Below are 18106 nucleotides of genomic sequence, written 5' to 3' on the forward strand. Positions count from 1 at the left end.
CTGGGTCACTTGAGTCATAGGGCTTCATCCCACTTCCTAATTTGGCCAGAGTCCGTCTCTCTCTGTTTCTCTCATTTCCACCCCTGCCATACTCCCTCTCTTTTCCCTTTCTTCTTCTCACTTTTCTTTCCTTCCTTTGTTTTTTTCTCTCTGAGTGTCTGTCTGCCTTCCTTCCTTCCTTCCCCCATCTACCCTTTATTTGCTTATGCTCTGGTTAATTTCAAAAAGAGATTTATCACTTCAGTTTCTTGTACAATGAGATTTTTAGTCTCCCTACTGTAAGTGTGCATGGATCATTAAAAGCTATGTCTTTTTCCTCCTGATCCTGATCTTTACTTCACTATATTCTTTCATTTAAATTCTAATTTAAAGTTTATCAAGTTTGATCCTGGTAGCCATTATTGAAAGGGAATCCTGATAAGTTAAATAATATTGTTCATAACATTTAAAAAAATCTCCCCGGTTTGAATATTATTAGTTGGATTGTGTCTCCACAAAAATTTTATGTTGAAAGCCTAACTCCTAGTACCTCAATAAAGCTGATTTTTAAAAACACTTAGATTAAAAAAGAAACCAGGGCTCCTTGGAAAAATGTCTGATTCTAGACCTGAGGCAGGAAATCTCCAGGGTGCAATTAGAACATCTTGTTGTTCCAGAAAACAGGGAAGTTTCCAAAATTAATAGGTCACATCCAAAGCACTTAGGAGTCACCATAAAGCAGTCCTCTGGCCAAAGATGGGGAAATTTGAGCACAAAATAAATGACACTCACTGAATATCTAAAGAGCCATGAGTTCAAATGGATATTTTTTAAATGAGAATGAAGGCAAACAGCAACAACAGAAACAAAAGCCAGCTTCACTAAATACCAATCAAGATCTTGCAAAGGCATTAATTCTTATTTACAAAGGTAGTAACTGAAAAGAAAGAATCATCTGTTATCTTACCTTTTCTGAGCAATTTGGTAATTTAGGTACCTAAGAGCCCTAGTAGATTCAGGGAAATCTTCTTTACAGAATTTCAGTTAATAAATGTGGAAAGAATGATAGATTAATGAAACCGTCATTTTATAATCCACAAAGCATTGACTGACTCTGCTCGTCAGTGGATGAAACCATTAACAAGTGTTGATGGGAGATTCCTCACTGGGAGGGCAGGCTGGGCACCACCAGAATCTGTAATTAATCTTAACATGACATAAGTGCAACCATGGGACACTGAGTGCTAAGTTACCAGGCCTGATTAGATTCATGTAATCCCTTTTGAGTAAGTAGACTTTGTAGTGGCAGTCATGAAGGGGTGAAATGATATGATAAATGGGATTTACTTGAAAACATAAAAGAAATCAAGAGAAAGTGGTTAGGTGGAACATATGTGGGTAATCAATAATCAATAATTGCTGAATCTTAATGAAGGGAACTGAGGGGCTCACCACCCTTTTCTTCCTATGTCTGTATGTGTTTATAGTTTTTCATAATAAGTTGTTTTATAGTAGACATAAGGAAACATTTGTTTATGGAAATAATAGACTGAGAAAGTTCCTTCCTTGGTCATCTGTCTAAAATCAAAAGAAAAACAAGAGTCAGGCACCTCTTCAGAACTGTTCAGCTCACGAAGGTGTTCATTTCTCTGAGAACTACCATCCCCTCTCCTTTCCCCAGCCCACCCACTGACCACCACACCTCTGGATCCTATGCCAGACCATAGCTAATTTCACTGGGTGTACACCACACCCAAGACAGCCCAGTCAGATTCTTGCTGCCAAAGACTTAAAACTGAAAATCAAAGTTGCTTGTCAGACACTGCTGTTGGAACTACGGAGGATTATGTTCTGCCCAGCAAACGGGAGAAACACAGAGCTGATGGGGGTGGCGGGGTGGAGGGAAAGAAGCAGATGTCGAATTCTGACAGCGTTCTCTGCCCCACAGTACTCCTTTTGGACTTTGAAACCCCTCTCACAAGAGAGTAACTTTTGTTCAAGTGAACCCTCTGTCACAGACTAGCTTTGGGTGCAGGACACCTAGGCCTTAGATACCCATGATGTCAGGTGAGAGTCTGGGAGCCAGTGGACTTGCAAAGCATCACTGGATACCGTCCCTCAGTGGAGGGGCCTTTGGCCTCATAGATGGCTTTAATCTTTCATCATTTAAGGAAGTTTCTGCTGAGTGATTCTTTGACTTAATTACACTAGCTTTCTTATTGTCTTTAATAAAACTCTTCAACTCTTAAATAAATAAAACAGAAGGGTCACTATGAGACCTACTTCTTACATAATAGTAAATTTTGTCCCTCACCCTTTTCTTTTTTGTCAAAAGCTGCCTCTAGTAGGTCACTGTAATTGCAACCAAAAGAATCCTTAGTAGTACAACTGTCTTTAGTTTTATTTGTCTTTAATTATAGTGCCTCCTTGGAGCACACCTATGGGCTCAATAGCTTCCTTCCAGTTTATAATTCCACATCTTTATAACTAAAGGTGAGAAAGTAGAAACTTTGGGTGGAGAGATCCATGTCTACACCCCGCCCCTCACAAACCCTAGCTTCCCTTTAACCTGAAAAAGTTATTTGACAGTATGAAAAAATCTTGCTTAACTAATAATGAGCTGCAGAGATAGGTGTCTAAAAGAACTTTCCACTCTGATGGTAACACTTGATTAATTCAAAGTGACAAAGGACAAAGTAGCAAGGCAATAGAGGAAATGTTGCTTCAAGAGGCAAACAGGCAGGGTTACTAAAGGCCCAACTCCTCACAGCTTTTTTTTTTTTACGTTCGATTACAGCTCAAGAGTTTTATTTGGCAAACAAAGAATTGTGCAACCTCCAGGTGTGAGGGCAGGCGGACTCCAACTGAGAGGCCTCAGAGGGTCTTGGCTCCTCTTTTTATTCCTTTTTGTCTCCTCCCCAGTGAGCCTGCCCTATGCAAATTCGGGCTAGCCAGGGAAGGGGCACGGTTTTTCACCTCACATCACAGCTTCTGAAGTCTACTTGTGGATTCTTCAAGTCTGAAATTTCTCTAAAGCTACAATTCACAGTATGGATTGAATGTGATAGTTAGCATGTCCCACAGGGGCAGAAATGTTTGTTTGTTTGTTTAGATATACCTCACGTGCCTGGCACACACTTGACATCCAATAAGTGTTACTGCATGAAGTTACAGCTTTTGCAAATTTTTAAACCCAAACAAGTTCTGACCCTAATGGAGCCCTGCAAATATGGAGTTGGCCAAAAAGTTTGTTCGGTTTTTAACCAACCCAATATCAATACAGAGTGATTCTCAGTGCCATATGGCTTGGAAAACACTTTAGGACTAGCTCTGCAAGCTGACAATGTCAAAATATATCAAAATAAAGAAAAATTACAGCATTTTACCTTTTAAAGGAACACAGACAATCCTGAGGTCATCATATCAAATTCTTCTAACAACAATCCCTAAAGTTTCTCAAACAATCCACAGTTTCTCAAACTGTGGACAGGGAAATGGGTCCTTGAGAGCTTGGAGGGAACCGAGGAGGCAAAGCAGCTTTGCAGTGATCAAGAGCGGGCTCTGTGAATGGTGATCAGACAGCATCTCCAGTCTTCAATCACATCGAATTTCTCTTCTCTGACTTTAAGAGGGGCTGCTCTCCTCCTACTGTCTTAGATGCTCCTGGAAATTGTGTTTGAACAGTGACTCACGCAAAGAAGTTTCCTTTTTTTTTTTTTTTTTTTGCAGAATTGTGTGGTGCTGCGAGGCCAGAAGTAGTTCCGGCAACGCAATCAGACAGTTGGGGCAGTGTTTATTCACCTATAGAGTCTCTTTCTCCTGAGATCAAATGTTTGTTGAATCCGGTTAAACATTGTTATGGCTTCCCAGGTGGTGCAGTTGTAAAGAATCCGCCTGCCGATGCAGGAGACACAAGAGATGCAGGTTTGGTCCCTGAGTTCGGAAGATCCCCAGAAGTAGGAAATGGCCACCCGCTCCTGTATTCTTGCCTAGAAAATTCCACAGGCAAAGGAGCCTGGCAGTCTCTAGTCCATGGAGTAGCAAAGAGTTAGACACAACTGAGCATACAGAAACATTGCTAAGGGTAAATTCAGACCCAAAGGCTCTTTTTGGAGTGATTGAAAATAATATAACCAGCATTTTTATCGTGATTTCACCGCAGTGAATCATGCAAGATTTTGAGGCTGTGGTTTATTTGACCACAATAAGCTGGTCATGAAACTACAAAATGTGGCAATAATTCTTTGACAATAATTTTCCTTTGCCATGCATGAGCAACATGCATTTACCCTTCCATTTCCGTATGTTTTCAAAATCATTCATATGTCATTAGTTCTGCTGACTTTAATCCAGCAAGTATTTCTTAATATTTCAAGTACCTCAGACTCCTTTTAGAAGAAGAATCACAGGAACAAGAGTGATGGAATCTGATCTGACTACTTTTGTGTTCTCAGTGGTTGCTTGAGGGAAATTTGCTGGTCAAGGCGGACTTCCCTGACTTCTATGGAAAATGCACCTCCTCTCCATTTTCTGTAGTGAGGTGTGCCCTGGGTCTGTGTGAGAAGTGGGGTCAGGACAGGGGAAACGGGAGGGGGTTCAGGATCCCTTCTTCCAACTGTAAAGAGCTGGGCTGCCTCCCTGAGTTCGGGTCTTGTCTTGAGTTAGGGTCTGATTGCCTTGAGTATGGCCACACGTAAGCTCTGATGTGGAGCCGGTACCATAGTAAACCCAGATCAGACCTGTTTGCGATCCTGAGACTATACAGGATTTGTGCTAACTCATTTGACTGAGGACCCAGATAGACTTCAGGTGAGGTATGAAGATAGTGCTGGTGAAGATGAAGAGGACTTGGGGAGGCCAGTATGATACTCCACGTTTTTACCCTACACTTGTGCTGTATTATTTATCTTAGTTGTTATTTTTCAGTCCAAAGTCTTTTCCATACTCTTCATGAATGAACAAAATGAACTGTTTCATAAGTGCTTCATGAAATGTAAAATTAAAAGTGGGGATTTCCCTGGTGGTCCAGTGATTAAGACTCTGCACTTCCACCTCAGAGGACGTGGGTTCAATCCCTGGTCAGGGAACTCAGATCCCACATACTGACTGATGCGGGCAAAATAAATAAATAAAAGTGATGTTCACTCATTCACTCATCTATTTGCTTATTTAACAAACATTTATTATATACCTTGTATGTACCAGGCACTGCACTGTGTGATATTAACATGTTCATTGCAATGTCAACGTAATTTTCTATTTCTCTTTTTGGGCGGTAAGAAATGGGTTTATTTAGAGAGAAACACATTCCACAGACAGATTGTGGGTCACCTCAGAAGGCCAAAATAATTTTCTGTCATGTAAGTCTTGTATTCCATAACTTGTACACGTGACTGCAAATACACTCTAAGAAAGAGTAGTTTAACAAGGAGAATGCAGATGTAAGCCCTACAAACAATTTGAATATGATACAAATATTTCTGACTGTAAACCAGAATTTCACAATGTACCTTCTCCTGAACATCCAAAATTCTTGCATTACCTGTTCAGTCAAGTAAGAATACAGAAAGAACTTGAGTGCATAAGAGTTAAAATCCTAAAGTAAGTGTAATACATTCTCATATTGACTATTCATCACAATCTTTTAGGGGCAGTAAAATTTTGCACTGAGATAAAGACCAGCAACCTTAAAAGTTGGTGCTAGTTTTATTTTTCTGTCAAGGATTTAATAGGGCGATGAACAATAACTTGTGGATTGTTATGGAACTTACACAATCCTTAACAGTTATTAACTAAATAACTCCATAATCATCAGCTCAATTATGCACAGAAGAAAAATCATATCTGACAAAAGAAATAATCACCTTTCTGCGTACGAGTTAGCTTTTCCAGTTATACCTGCTCACTGGTTGCTCCCCATTTCCTAGTAAGTATGTCATCCTGGGAGGAACTTTGCCCTTTTCTGTCTTCAAGGGAAAAAAAAAAAATTGAAGTATATTTAGCAGGTCAATGTTCAGTTGCAGAAATCTCAGATCTAATCAAAAACAGCAACCCATTTGAGGACAGTCTGATGCTCATGGACCCCAGGCTGACTGTGAGCTTGGTGCTGGTGGGCAGACCCGGGGCAGTCACAACACATTCTGAGGCATCTCTAGAAAATAGCATCTGTCTCTGGGAAGGAGCAGTGTGTGTGTGTGCTCAGTCAGTCATGTCTGACTCTTTGTGACTGTAGCCTACCAGGCTCCTCTGTTCATGGAATTTTCCAGGCAAGAATACCGGGGTGTGTTTTGCCATTTCCTACTCCAGGGGCTCTTCCCCACCCAGGGATGGAACTCATGTTTCCTGCTTTAGCAGGCAGGTTCTTTACCGCTGCACCACTTGGGAAGTCCTGAGGACCAGTAGGACAGGCTTAGAATGAACTCTTCCCATGGAAAAGAACAAAGCATGAGTTGAATTTTTAGGAACCACAGTTGGCCTGGTTCTTGCCCCCAGAGAATCCAGTCCCTATATCAAATTTTGGAACTGAATACACCATCCTTGGTCCCACTGTGCATGGATCCGTCAACCATCTTGATGAAGTGAGCCTTGAATTTTGGAGCTCTCCTCTAGTTTGTCGCTAAAGCTACAAACCTTTAGTCAAAATTCCTTACTGATACCTGACATTGTCATCATGCTTACGACTGAAATCCAGTTCTTCTTGTGTAATATTTTGTGGAAACTAGGAGGTCTTTAAATACATACAAAAGAAGCATTTGCTTATTGTTACAAAGTTAAAAAGAATCATAGAATGTTTAAAGTTCTAAAGTGATTTAGAATTTATTTAGAATTGCACAAGGCGGGTAGACTCATGATTTCGGTGTCTGCCACTGTCCCTTCTCTCTTCTTCAGGTAGGAAGAGCACTTCACTTTTTCGTTTGGGGAATTACCTTTCCCCCATTGTTAGTCCACCGTCTTTATATTGGATTGATTCTACCCCTGAGACCCAGAAGAGGGTCTGAAGGAAGTCCACATGCCCTGACCACAGTGATTGTTCAAGCATAAGTGCCTGGTCCAGGTTGTGCCAGTGAGACCCAGCCTAATTTGATGGAGTTTCTGATGACTGTCCTCAGGGTCCTGATTAATATATATATAGCATTTACCACTGAAAGCCTAAGGAACTTCTTAAAGTCACAAGTCATTCAAATAGCCAGCTTCTCCTGATACTTGCCTACTTTCTAGCTGGGGATCAGTGATATTAACAGAGCATTTTAATGATACAATAAGAGCATTCATTCTCTCAACAAGTATTCATTGAGATAATGAGTACAACTAGATGCCTGGTTCTGTGCTAGGGATAGAGTTTGACGGAAACAGCCATGATCACTGCCCAGTCATGTTCTGAAAGATGTATATATAGGCACACAGCAGGGCCATGTGACCTACCCCAGATGTATGCATATGGATGTCCAGGAGGGCTTCCTGGAGAAAGAGACTGGCCTGCTACATATCTCTGAATTGATTCCTTTAATTTTAATCTCTTTCTCACAGCTACTATCTTAGTTCAGGCTCTCGTTTCACATCTTAATTATAGCAAGAGCTTTCTAACTGGACTAGATACTTCTACTCTTATCCTGGTCCCTAATACCCAAATTCCCTGGTGGCTCAGATGGAAAAGAATCTGCCTGCAATGTGGGAGACCTGGGTTCGACCCTTGGGTTGGGAAGATTCCCTGGAGAAGGGCATGGCAACCCACTCCAGTGTTCTTGTCTGGAGAATCCCCATGGACAGAGGAGCCTGGCGGGCTACAGTCCATAGGGCCAAACGGTCAGACACGACTGAGCAACTAAGCACAATACCCAGTTCATTCTTCACTGATGACAGAATGATTTCTTAGCAACATGTTATTGACATACTATACATACATAAAATTACATATGTAAGCATACAGTCCGATGAATTTCCTCAACCAAATACACCCATTAACCAGTGCCCACATCAATAAACACAGCCAGCACACCAGAAGCCGGTCTCATGTGTATACTCATCTCCTTCCACAAGTGAGCTTTTAAAATTACTAATCTTGATGGACATGTACACACAGCTATATTTAAAATGGATAACTAACAAGGTCCCATTGTATAGCGCATGGAACTCTGCCCAATGTCATGTGGCAGCCGGGATGAGAAGGAAGTTTCGGGGAGAATGGATACATGTATATGTATGGTTGAGTCCCTTGCTGTCCACCTGAAACTATCACAACATTGTTAACTGGTTATATTGTTGTTGTTTTTCAGTTGCTAAATCATGTCCAACTCTGCCACCCCATGGACTGTAGTCCAACAGGCTTCTCTGCCCATAGGGATTTTTCCAGGCAAGAATACTGGAGTGGGTTGCCATTTCCTTCTCCAGGAGTCAAACACTTGCTCCGTGGAAGAAAAGCAATGACAAACCTAGACAGCGTATTTAAAAAAGCTAGACATCACTTTGCCTACAAAGGTTCGTCTAGCCAAAGCTATGGTTTTTCCAGTAGTCATGTCTGGATGTGAGAGTTGGACCATAAAGACGACTGAGCTCTGAAGAACTGATGCTTTCAAACTGTGATGCTGGAGAGACTCTTGAGAATCCCTTGGACAGCAAGCTCAAACCAGTCAGTCTAAAGGAAATCAACTCTGATTATTCACTGAAAGGACTGATGCTGAAGCTGAAGCTTCAATACTTTGGCCACCTGATGCAAAGAGCCGACTCATTGGAAAAGACCCTGATGCTGTGAAAGATTGAGGGCAGGAGGAAAAGGGGGCGACATAAGATGAGATGGTTGGATGGCATCACCAACCCAACGGACATGAGTTTGAGCAAACTCATGGAGATAGTGAAGGACAGGGAAGCCTGGCATGCTGCAACTCCACCGGGTTGCAAAGAGTCAGACATGACTGAGCGAGTGAACAACAACAAAGGAAAATTGAATAATAAGCAAGCAGATTAACATTTACCAAATGCCAAACACGATGTTAGGCTCTATCTATGACGCCTCATTTTACTGAAGTGGGGGAGAGATGATGGGCATAAAGGTACAGATTTCTGAATCATATAAGAAGAAAACCCAACATGTCCTTTCCTTCCTTTGAGTGAAAGGAAGTTATTATTCATTTATAGTTTTTTTCTTTCTAATTAAAAACAAACTGGAGAATCACCGAGATATCTTATTTCAAAGCCTATTTGCTTAACTATTAATAGCTTGAAAAGCGATTCTATGGAAAGAAAAACATTATAAAAAGTTTCGGTGTAGGAGAAAGTATCACTAGGTTGATGGGTATAGCCAGAGCACCTAACACTGTTCATTCAGCTTCCAAACGGTCAGTGTAGGCAGGCAGGAAGTGCCACCTGAAACCATTTTATGGAAGCTTTTACCATCTGTACTTGGTTTTCAATGAAAAAGTTTTTCACAATAAATCCAAACGGCATAACATCAAAAACACCTGTCAGGTTGGCCCCTTCCCAGCAAGTCTATTTCTTCCCTAACATCTTGTAACTTACCTGGTAGTGGGCTGGGTCACCACCCATGCACTGCTGGGCTCTAAAAATTCTCTCAAAACGGCCGGCTCTTCTCAGATCAGCAGCCCTCCCATGCCCAATTTAGAAATTTGCTGAAGAAAAGTTTAGTTACATAAATGAAGGTCAAAATCCAGAAATTCAAAATCAAGCCATAAGGAAAAAATTCCTTAAGTCCCTGTGGAGGTAGATGCCTCGGTTGCTTCGCTGATCAACCGGAAGGTACCACTGCGATACTTACCCTTCATATCCTGAACTTGGATGCTATGATATTTATCTTAGTCATCATTTTATAGTTCTGTGTTTTGTATGATCTTCCTATTCCTAAGTGCAGATACTAAGCCTTTTCTTAAGTGCTTAGAAGGAAAAAAATGGTGGAGTTCATTCATTCATCTCATTGAATAGGCAGGAATTTCCCTGAGGACAATGGCCTCAAGGGCCACATTTTTACGTTTGGTTTCTGAGTTCTCCTAGCCCTGGTACAAAGAAAGCTTTGAGCCAGCAGGCAGAAGCGTTCATTCAGTGGTGGAGGGAAGAAACAGAACAATTCCATTGTTCAGAAGCAATTCTCTCTCCACTGCTGGAGCGATAGGCAAAGCGAAGGTCCTTTTGACAGCAGGCTTTCCTGGAAAACTTGGTTTCACAAAATGCACCAACTCTATGGGCCGCGCCTAGGAGGCCGAGTGCAGGGCCTGCGGGGTGGGCGGCAGGTCACAAGATCTAGGCTGCGCCTCCGTCCGCTCCGCATATCGGCCTCGCGGGCTCCCTCCCTCCCGCAGGCGTCACCGGCCCCGGACGGCACAAGAGGAAGGAAGCGGTTCCCCGGTCCCACCCCCGGGCCGCCTTTCTCCGGTGCCCGCCTCCTCTCGCGCCGCCGCCGCGGCTTCGGAGGGTCTCACGCCGCCTGCCCCCGCCAGGGGGTGAACCCGGCCCTCACCCTGGAAGGCAAGCGTCTGGGCCGCCGCGATTGAGGGCCGGGGCGTAGCTGGGAGGGAATATTCCGGGCCGGGGCTTGGGGTGTGCGGAGAGAGGCATCCGGAGCCGCGGGTGGGGCGCCGCCGGGGAATCCAGAAACCCTGGAGGGGCGCGGGAGTGGACGGAGGTGCAGCAGGAGGCGCCCGGGGCCCGGCCGGGCCGGTCGGGCCGGGGGCGCGGTGGAGGGGAGGGACCCAGCGGCGCCAGGTTGGGCCGTCGGGTCCGCCCCCTTCGCCCGGGAACCTCGCCCGGAGGGGAGCGGCGGGGAGGAGAGCGGGACCCGCGGGTCCTCAGATCCCGGGACCGCCCTCTCGCGCTCCAGGGCGGGGGGCGAGCGCCTAAGAAAGCTGGAGCCGCCTCGGCAGCATGAGAGCGGGCGCCGGCGCTCCACGCTCGCGGCCGCGCGGCGGGCGGCGGCGGCGGCTCTGCCGGCGCTCTCCATGCGCGCGCGCTGGGGCCGGCGGAGCGTCCAGCGCGGAGGCTCGGGGTTGCCCGGCACCCACTTGGCGCTGCTGGCCGCCAGCCTGCTGTCCACCGTCGTGGCCATCTACGTTTGCTTGAAGCAGCTGCCGCCTCTGCCCTGGGCCTCCCCTGGCCCGCCGCGGCCGGTGAACGTGCTGCTGTGGTGGGAACCCTTTAGGGGCCGACACCACTCCGGCAGGCCGCCCCCCGACTGCCAGCGGCGCTTCAACATCAGCGGCTGCGTCTTGCACACGGATCGCGCGGCCTACGGGGAGGCCCAGGCGGTGCTCTTCCACCACCGAGACCTGGTGAAGGGACCCCCGGACTGGCCCCCGCCCTGGGGCGTCCAGATGCCCCCGGCGGAGGAGCAGAAAGTGCTGGTGATGGACGACGAGAGGCAAGCGGCTGAGGCCGAAGCCCTGGCCGCCTTGGGCCCCCGGCCCCCGGGCCAGCGCTGGGTGTGGATGAACTTCGAGTCGCCCTCCCACTCCCCGGGGTTGCAGGGTCTGGCAGGTAACATCTTCAACTGGACGCTGTCCTACAGGGCCGACTCGGACATCTTCGTGCCTTACGGCTACCTCTACCCCAGGACCCATCCCAGCGAGCAGCCGCCGGGGCTGGTCCCCCCGCTGGCCCGGAAGCAGGGCCTGGTGGCCTGGGTGGTGAGCAACTGGGACGAGCGCCAGGCGCGCGTGCGCTACTACCGCCAGCTGAGTCAGTTCGTGCCCGTGGACGTGTTCGGCAAGGCCGGGCCCGGGCAGCCGCTGCCCAACGCGGAGCTCGTGCACACGGTGGCCCGCTACAAGTTCTACCTGGCCTTCGAGAACTCGCAGCACCTGGATTATATCACCGAGAAGCTCTGGCGCAACGCCTTCCTGGCCGGGGCCGTGCCGATCGTGCTGGGCCCCAACCGCACCAATTACGAGCGCTTTGTGCCCTCCTATGCCTTCATCCACGTGGACGACTTCCCTTCTGCGTCCTCCCTGGCCGCCCACCTGCAGTTCTTGGACCGCAACCCGACCGCCTATCGCAGCTACTTCAGGTGGCGCCGGAGCCATGCCGTGCACGTCACCTCCTTCTGGGATGAGCCCTGGTGCCTGGCCTGCCAGGCTGTGCAGAAGGCTGGGGACCAGCGCAAGAGCGTCCCCAACTTGGCTGGCTGGTTTCAACAGTGAGGTCACTGTCCCCCGGGGGTGACCCTGGAGGCCAAGTCTGGATGCTCTGCGGTGCCTCTCCTTGACCGCCGAGTCATGGGACTGCATTTCCCAAATACCTGTTTTTAATCAATGGGAACAAGTTGATTTGCCAGTTAATATCATTCAACACAAAGGCTGGGTGGGAAGGATCCTGGGTGCTCGTGGGTTTTGCGTAACTCGTGGTTGTCTGAGGGCATCCGAGTTCAGGGGTGAAGAAGGGGACCTTTGCTCCTCCTTGTAAGTTGAGAAAACAGTTTACCTACAAGAAACCATGGTCCATGGCTCTGAATTTCCTCATCTGCCACAGGCTATATTTGTGACCTGTGCTGAGTCCAAATTTCACAGACTCCTCCACTCACATGTCTCTGGGCCAAATGCTGCAAAACCCTGGTTTTAGAAAGAGCCTTGTTGCAGGATAGCAAAGGGACTGTGGTTACCAGTGGGTCTTACTCTTTGTACCTGGATTCCTCAAAGCCTCATCACCTAAGAAAGGTGAGGAGGGTAGTCCAGGCCTCCACTGACTCAGTAACAACTACTGTTGTTTGTTCCCCTGCTTTATGAACGGAAACAAGATGCTGGATTGTCCTTGGATAAGAGTGAGAGTGAATATTTGGTGTGCCTTGCTTTATACAAATGTATTCCTGAAAGGCCGCTTTTTAATCAAATCCACTCTTATAAGAGAGCGCAGTGTTTAATGGAACCCTGTGAAGAATCCCTTTACAATGTGAATAATCATCTCCTGATTTCTTCTGTATCCGTTTTTCTATAACCTGGATTTTTTAAAAACCATAATTACAGATGTGAAAATAAAGCAGAAGCAACCTTTTTCTCCCTTCACCCCAGAAATCCAGCCTATGTTTACCTAGAAAAGGAAGCCATAATGTCATTTTCCACAGAATTATTTATTTTTGTGTCTTTACTGGAAAGACAGTCCTCCAGGGGTGTCGGCATTACCTCTCTGCAGAACAGCAAGTGAGGTTGCACTGTATTATGGAATCATGCAAAAAGAAAAAAGTCTCCTGGCGGCTGTTAATGGCAGTTTTTGACTCTTGTCAGTTTGAAGTTAAATGTTTGGTTGCTAGGGAATAGAACTAAATCAGCGCCTGCAGTAAAACTTTATCATTTTTACCAAAATCTGCAATTCTCCCTGGGGCCACCAGGTTCCCCTTCTGGTCTGCCCAGTACTATGTTCATGTAGGTGCTTAGTTGCTTAGTCATGTCTGACTCTTTGTGACCCTATGGACCGTAGCCAGGCTCTTCTGTCCATGGGATTCTCTAGGCAAGAATACTGGAGTGGGTTGCTATTCCCTTCTCCAGGCGATCTTTCTGACCCAGGAATCAAACCCAGGTCTCCTGCATTGCAGGCAGATTCTTTACCATCTAGATACAAACATTTATACGGCCCTTGAGACTGTGCTGTGGGATCAACCTTGTAAATATATCCATTGACTAAAAATTGTCGAATGAACAGCATGTTAGGTGTCACCATGTACCTGCACTGTGTGAAACCCTGAGCGTGAGAAAGACAAAAATATGTAAGGCAGGATCCCTGTCTTTAAGGCTCTTGAAATTTGCCTTTGTCAAAAAGCAATTGGCAGACCTTATTTGTTAAAGTAACATTCTTTTTTTTAAATTAACATATTGTTGATTTACAATGTCATGTTAGTTTCAGGTGTGTGCCAAAGTGATTGAGTTTTATATATATATATTATATAATATATATATATATTATCTATGCATGCTAAGTAGCTTCAGACGTGTCCAACTCTTTGTGACCCTATGGACTGTAGTCCTACAAGCTTCTCTTTCCATGGGTTTCTCCAGATAAGAATACTGGAGTGGGTAAACATTCCCTTCTCCAGGGGATCTTTCTGACCCACAGGTTGAATGCGAGTCTCTTATGTCTCCTGCATTTGCAGGCCAGTTCTTTACCACTAACACCACCTGGGAAGCCCTACATTCTCTATAACATATATTATAGATAATATATATTGTTTTTCAGATTCTTTTCTATTATAGCTTATTACAAGATATTGAATATAGTTCTCTGTGATATACAGTAGGTCCTTGTTGTTTATCTTTTACATATAGAAGTGTGTATCTGTTAATCCCAAACTCCTAATTTGAAGAGGAGGAATAAATCAGGAGTTAAGTGACATTCTTAATAGTACCATAAATCAATTATTAGAAAGCCAGTTGATTTAAAGCCTAAAATAATGGGGTGTTTTTTTCCTCCTTGATTTATTATAATAAGCACCCTCAGTGACTAGTTATTGCGGGTGAGGTCCAACATTAATTAGGTTTATACAGAATACTGCTGTAAACAGTAATTTTGCATTTGATTAGTACAATGAGCTGATTCATAAAGTAACTTTTATTTGTAAACATTTGTTGCAGACTTAAAAAACTCACTAAAATCTAGGTGCTTCAGTTCTTCCTTTTCCTTAAAAAGAGAAATTGAAATCCCTGGATAAAATTTCCTCATTAAAATAGTATGGGCAAAATTACAATATCAAGTAGAGTCATTCAATAAAGAAGGGAAAATTCTACTCTTTAAATAACTATTTATGACTTATTGGCTAATAATCTTGGGGTTATTGGAAATCTACATGGGACAGTTGGGGGATAGTTTGGATTGTGAAGGTAATCTGGTTTAGATTTGAATTCCAGCCATGTGACCTCAGGCAAATTAGTAATAACCCTGGGCCTCAGTTTTCTCATCTTAAATGGAGCAGGAAATGGCTTCACAGCAGCTTATGAGCTGCTCAGAGAACAGAGTCAAAAGGTGCCTAACACATAGTGGTGACTCAATTGGTGACAGAAAAATAGGATTTTTTCCCCTTCTTGGAGTGATTTCAAGGTGCCTCCATATCCACTTATATGGATTATAAAATTAAATCTCAAGATATATTACAGAATATATCTGAAATAAAAAGCAAGTGACCTCATATCATGTATTTCAAATGAATCCCTAAAGCTAGCCATACTAGCTATTCAAGATGCATCATTGCTATTTAGATTGAGCTTGAATTTGCAGGGTAGGAAGAAGCACCTATGCTTTCTTTGAAAAAAGAAATTTTTTTAATTTGTTAAGTTATATTAAGTTTTTGTTGTTAAATTAAGTATTATTTTACTAATATTCTCTTTAGTATTAAGTCTGTTTAAAACTAACCATGTATTTTTTTATTGCTAAGCATGAGGAAGGTATAATTGCAGTGTTATTCATGGGCAAATTCTAGGTAAGGAAAAAAACAGTGTATTTTAAGGCTAATCTCATCAAAAGCAAGAGAAATGGGCAATTGCTCATTTTCTGTAAATTTCAATTTTCAAGTCATTCTAAGTTGAGTAGTTTACAATTTCATATACGTTAGTACAAAAATACATAGAAATACATCACATATTCCAAAGTGGCTTTCTTAAAATATTCTTTCCAATTTATTACAAATTTAATTTACTATCTTTAGTGCTTGATGACTTTAATTACTAGTGCACCTGGAATGATATTGACAGCAGGAAGACAGTCTGACTCACCTTCAGTATTTACAGGTCTTTTCCAGTTTCCAAACCCTTCCTTAACAGTAATTTAGAGGAGACAGGGTAGCTTCATGGAAAGAGCTCACAGTCTGGAGTCCAAACCTGGGTGTGTGGTTCTGCCACCGTCTGCCTCTGTGACCCTGATTAGGCAAGTTACTTAAATTAACTTCCTCCTTTATAGTGCTTGAATGCCCCTTGCAAAACAAGGATTAAATGTGATGACGTTTGCCAAGGTGCTTTGTACATTGTAAAATGCTGTACAGTTTCAGCATGCTCTAAATTTTCAAAGCTCTAGAGCAGGTGTCAGCACAGTTTTTTTTCTGTAAAGAACCAGAGAGTAAATATTTCAGGTTTTACTGACCATACAACCTCTATTGCCGGTACTAATCTCTGCTGTTGGTGGTGCAAAGGCAGCCAATGCCTATCTGTAAACAAAGGCGGTGACATAGTTTGTTAACTCTGCTCTAGACTTTCAGAGCTAGAGGAATTTGAGAAGCTTCCTGATGGAGTTTTCTTAGAAGGGATTTAAGAATTGGAATATGAGAATCTTGGAGGGAGTTATTCCTAGATTACTAGGCCAGCTTTGCAACATTTCTCAATTGTCTTATCAGGGGCGAATTATTTAAGCTTTCTGTGTTTTGATAGTCTCATCTCTAATTGAAGGTAATTATATATAATTTATGAAGGTGTTGGGAGAATTAGAAAAGACTTTAAGTACTCAGGACAGTGTTGGAAACACAGGAAGCACCTGAAAGATGTTAGCTGTGATGATCACCTGTCATTTTACAGAGAAAGGAGTGGAAGTCCAGACGTCGTTAAGGACTTGTCTGAGATTACAGTAATAGTTGGGGCTTCCCTGGTGGCTCACTGGTAAAGAATCTGCCTGCAATGCAGGAGACCGAAGTTCGATCCCTGGGTGGAGAAGATCCCCTAGAGAAGGCAACCCACTCCAGTGAATTCTCCATTGCCTAGAGAATTCCATGGACAGAGGAGCCTGGCAGGCTAAAGTCCATGGTGTCACAGAGAGTTGGACACTGGAGCTACTAACGCTTCCAGTTTTACTTCACAGTAATAGTGGCAGAACCAGACATGCTTGTGCAAGGCACAACCCCTTTAAGCCTTTGTCACTTGAACTAAAAAATGAGGGAGTTGGACAGCATCATCTTTTTCGACCTTCTAGTTCCATTGTCCTTACTCGACTAACTGGCACCCTAGGGCTTAAAGAACTAATTTACTTCCCTAAGTGCCTTCCCGTCTGGAAATGACTTACTACGCAGCATCAGTAAATTGGCAAAAAAAAAAAAAAGAATACAGGCACCAGAGAGGGAGACTCTGATATGGCATTAATATAAAATAAATATATTTATATAGAATATGTAATTATAAATTTACATTATATATGTGAACATATTGTTGTTCAGTCGCTAAGTCATGTCTGACTCTTTGCAACCCCTTGGACTGCAGCTCATCAAGCTCCCCTGTCTCCCACTATCTCCTGGAGTTTGTCAAATTCAATGTCTGTAGAGTCAATGATACTATCTAACCATCTCATCCTCCACCTCCCCCTTCTCCTTTTGCCTTCAGTCTTTCTCAGCATCAGGGTCTTTTCCAGTGAGTCAGTCTTCGCATCAGGTGGCCAAAGTATTGGAGCTTCATTTTGGGCACCAGTCATCCCAATGAAAATATTCAGGGTTGATTTCCTTTAGGATTGACTGGTTTGATCTCTGCAGTCCAAGGGACTCTCAAGAATCTTCTCCAGGAGTGCAATTCAAAAGCCTCAGTTCTTCAGCGCTCAGCCTTCTTTATGGCCCAACTCTCACATCTGTATATGACTGCTGGAGAAACCATAGCTTTGACTATATGGACCTTTGTCAGCAAAGTGATGTCTCTGCTTTTTAATATGCTGTCTAGGTTTTTCATGTCTTTCCTTCCAAGGAGCAAGTATCTTAATTTCATGGCTGCAGTCACTGTGCACAGTGATTTTGGAGCCCAAGAAAATAAAATCTGTTACTGCGTCCACTTTTCCCCCTTCCTCTTGCCATGAAGTGGTGGGACTGAATGCCGTAACCTTAAGTTTTCTGATGTTGTGTGTGTATACATGTATGATACATCGCATGCCTTAAGTATCAGAGAAGGGAGCCAAGTCCTTGGCAATTAGTATGGTAAATAATTGCATTGAATACATTTCAGTCAATTTTGAATGTTTCTCAGGGATTTTAAGGTGCACATTCTAATAACAAATTGAGTATGTACCCAAGTTCAGATTATTTTGACAAAACGATTAAAGTAATGAGATCAAAAATAACTCTTCTTTTATAATGTATATTCCCCAGGTACTAGTGAATTCAACAATGATACATTGGGTGTTTCTTGGTCAAGGGGTTTCTGTAAGCTCACTGGTTCTAGAAAGGGAGCTGAAATGTGATGACGTT

General features: G+C 43.9%; 1 protein-coding gene across 1 annotated transcript; it reads left to right on the plus strand.

Annotated features, from left to right (window-relative positions):
* Positions 1 to 10062: 10062 nt before the first annotated feature.
* On the plus strand, positions 10063 to 17693 carry FUT4 (fucosyltransferase 4). Its single transcript, XM_070473647.1, has one exon. The coding sequence runs from the start codon at positions 10923 to 10925 to the stop codon at positions 12117 to 12119; it is 1197 nt and encodes a 398-aa protein (XP_070329748.1). The 5' UTR covers positions 10063 to 10922; the 3' UTR covers positions 12120 to 17693.
* The last annotated feature ends 413 nt before the right edge of the window (positions 17694 to 18106 follow it).

Source organism: Odocoileus virginianus, chromosome 10 (genome assembly GCF_023699985.2).
Source record: "Odocoileus virginianus isolate 20LAN1187 ecotype Illinois chromosome 10, Ovbor_1.2, whole genome shotgun sequence".
Lineage (NCBI taxonomy): Eukaryota > Metazoa > Chordata > Mammalia > Artiodactyla > Cervidae > Odocoileus > Odocoileus virginianus.

Bases quoted from the DNA above. Each gene is read 5' to 3' on its own strand.
- FUT4 (XM_070473647.1), top strand. From the start codon at position 10,923: ATGCGCGCGCGCTGGGGCCGGCGGAGCGTCCAGCGCGGAGGCTCGGGG.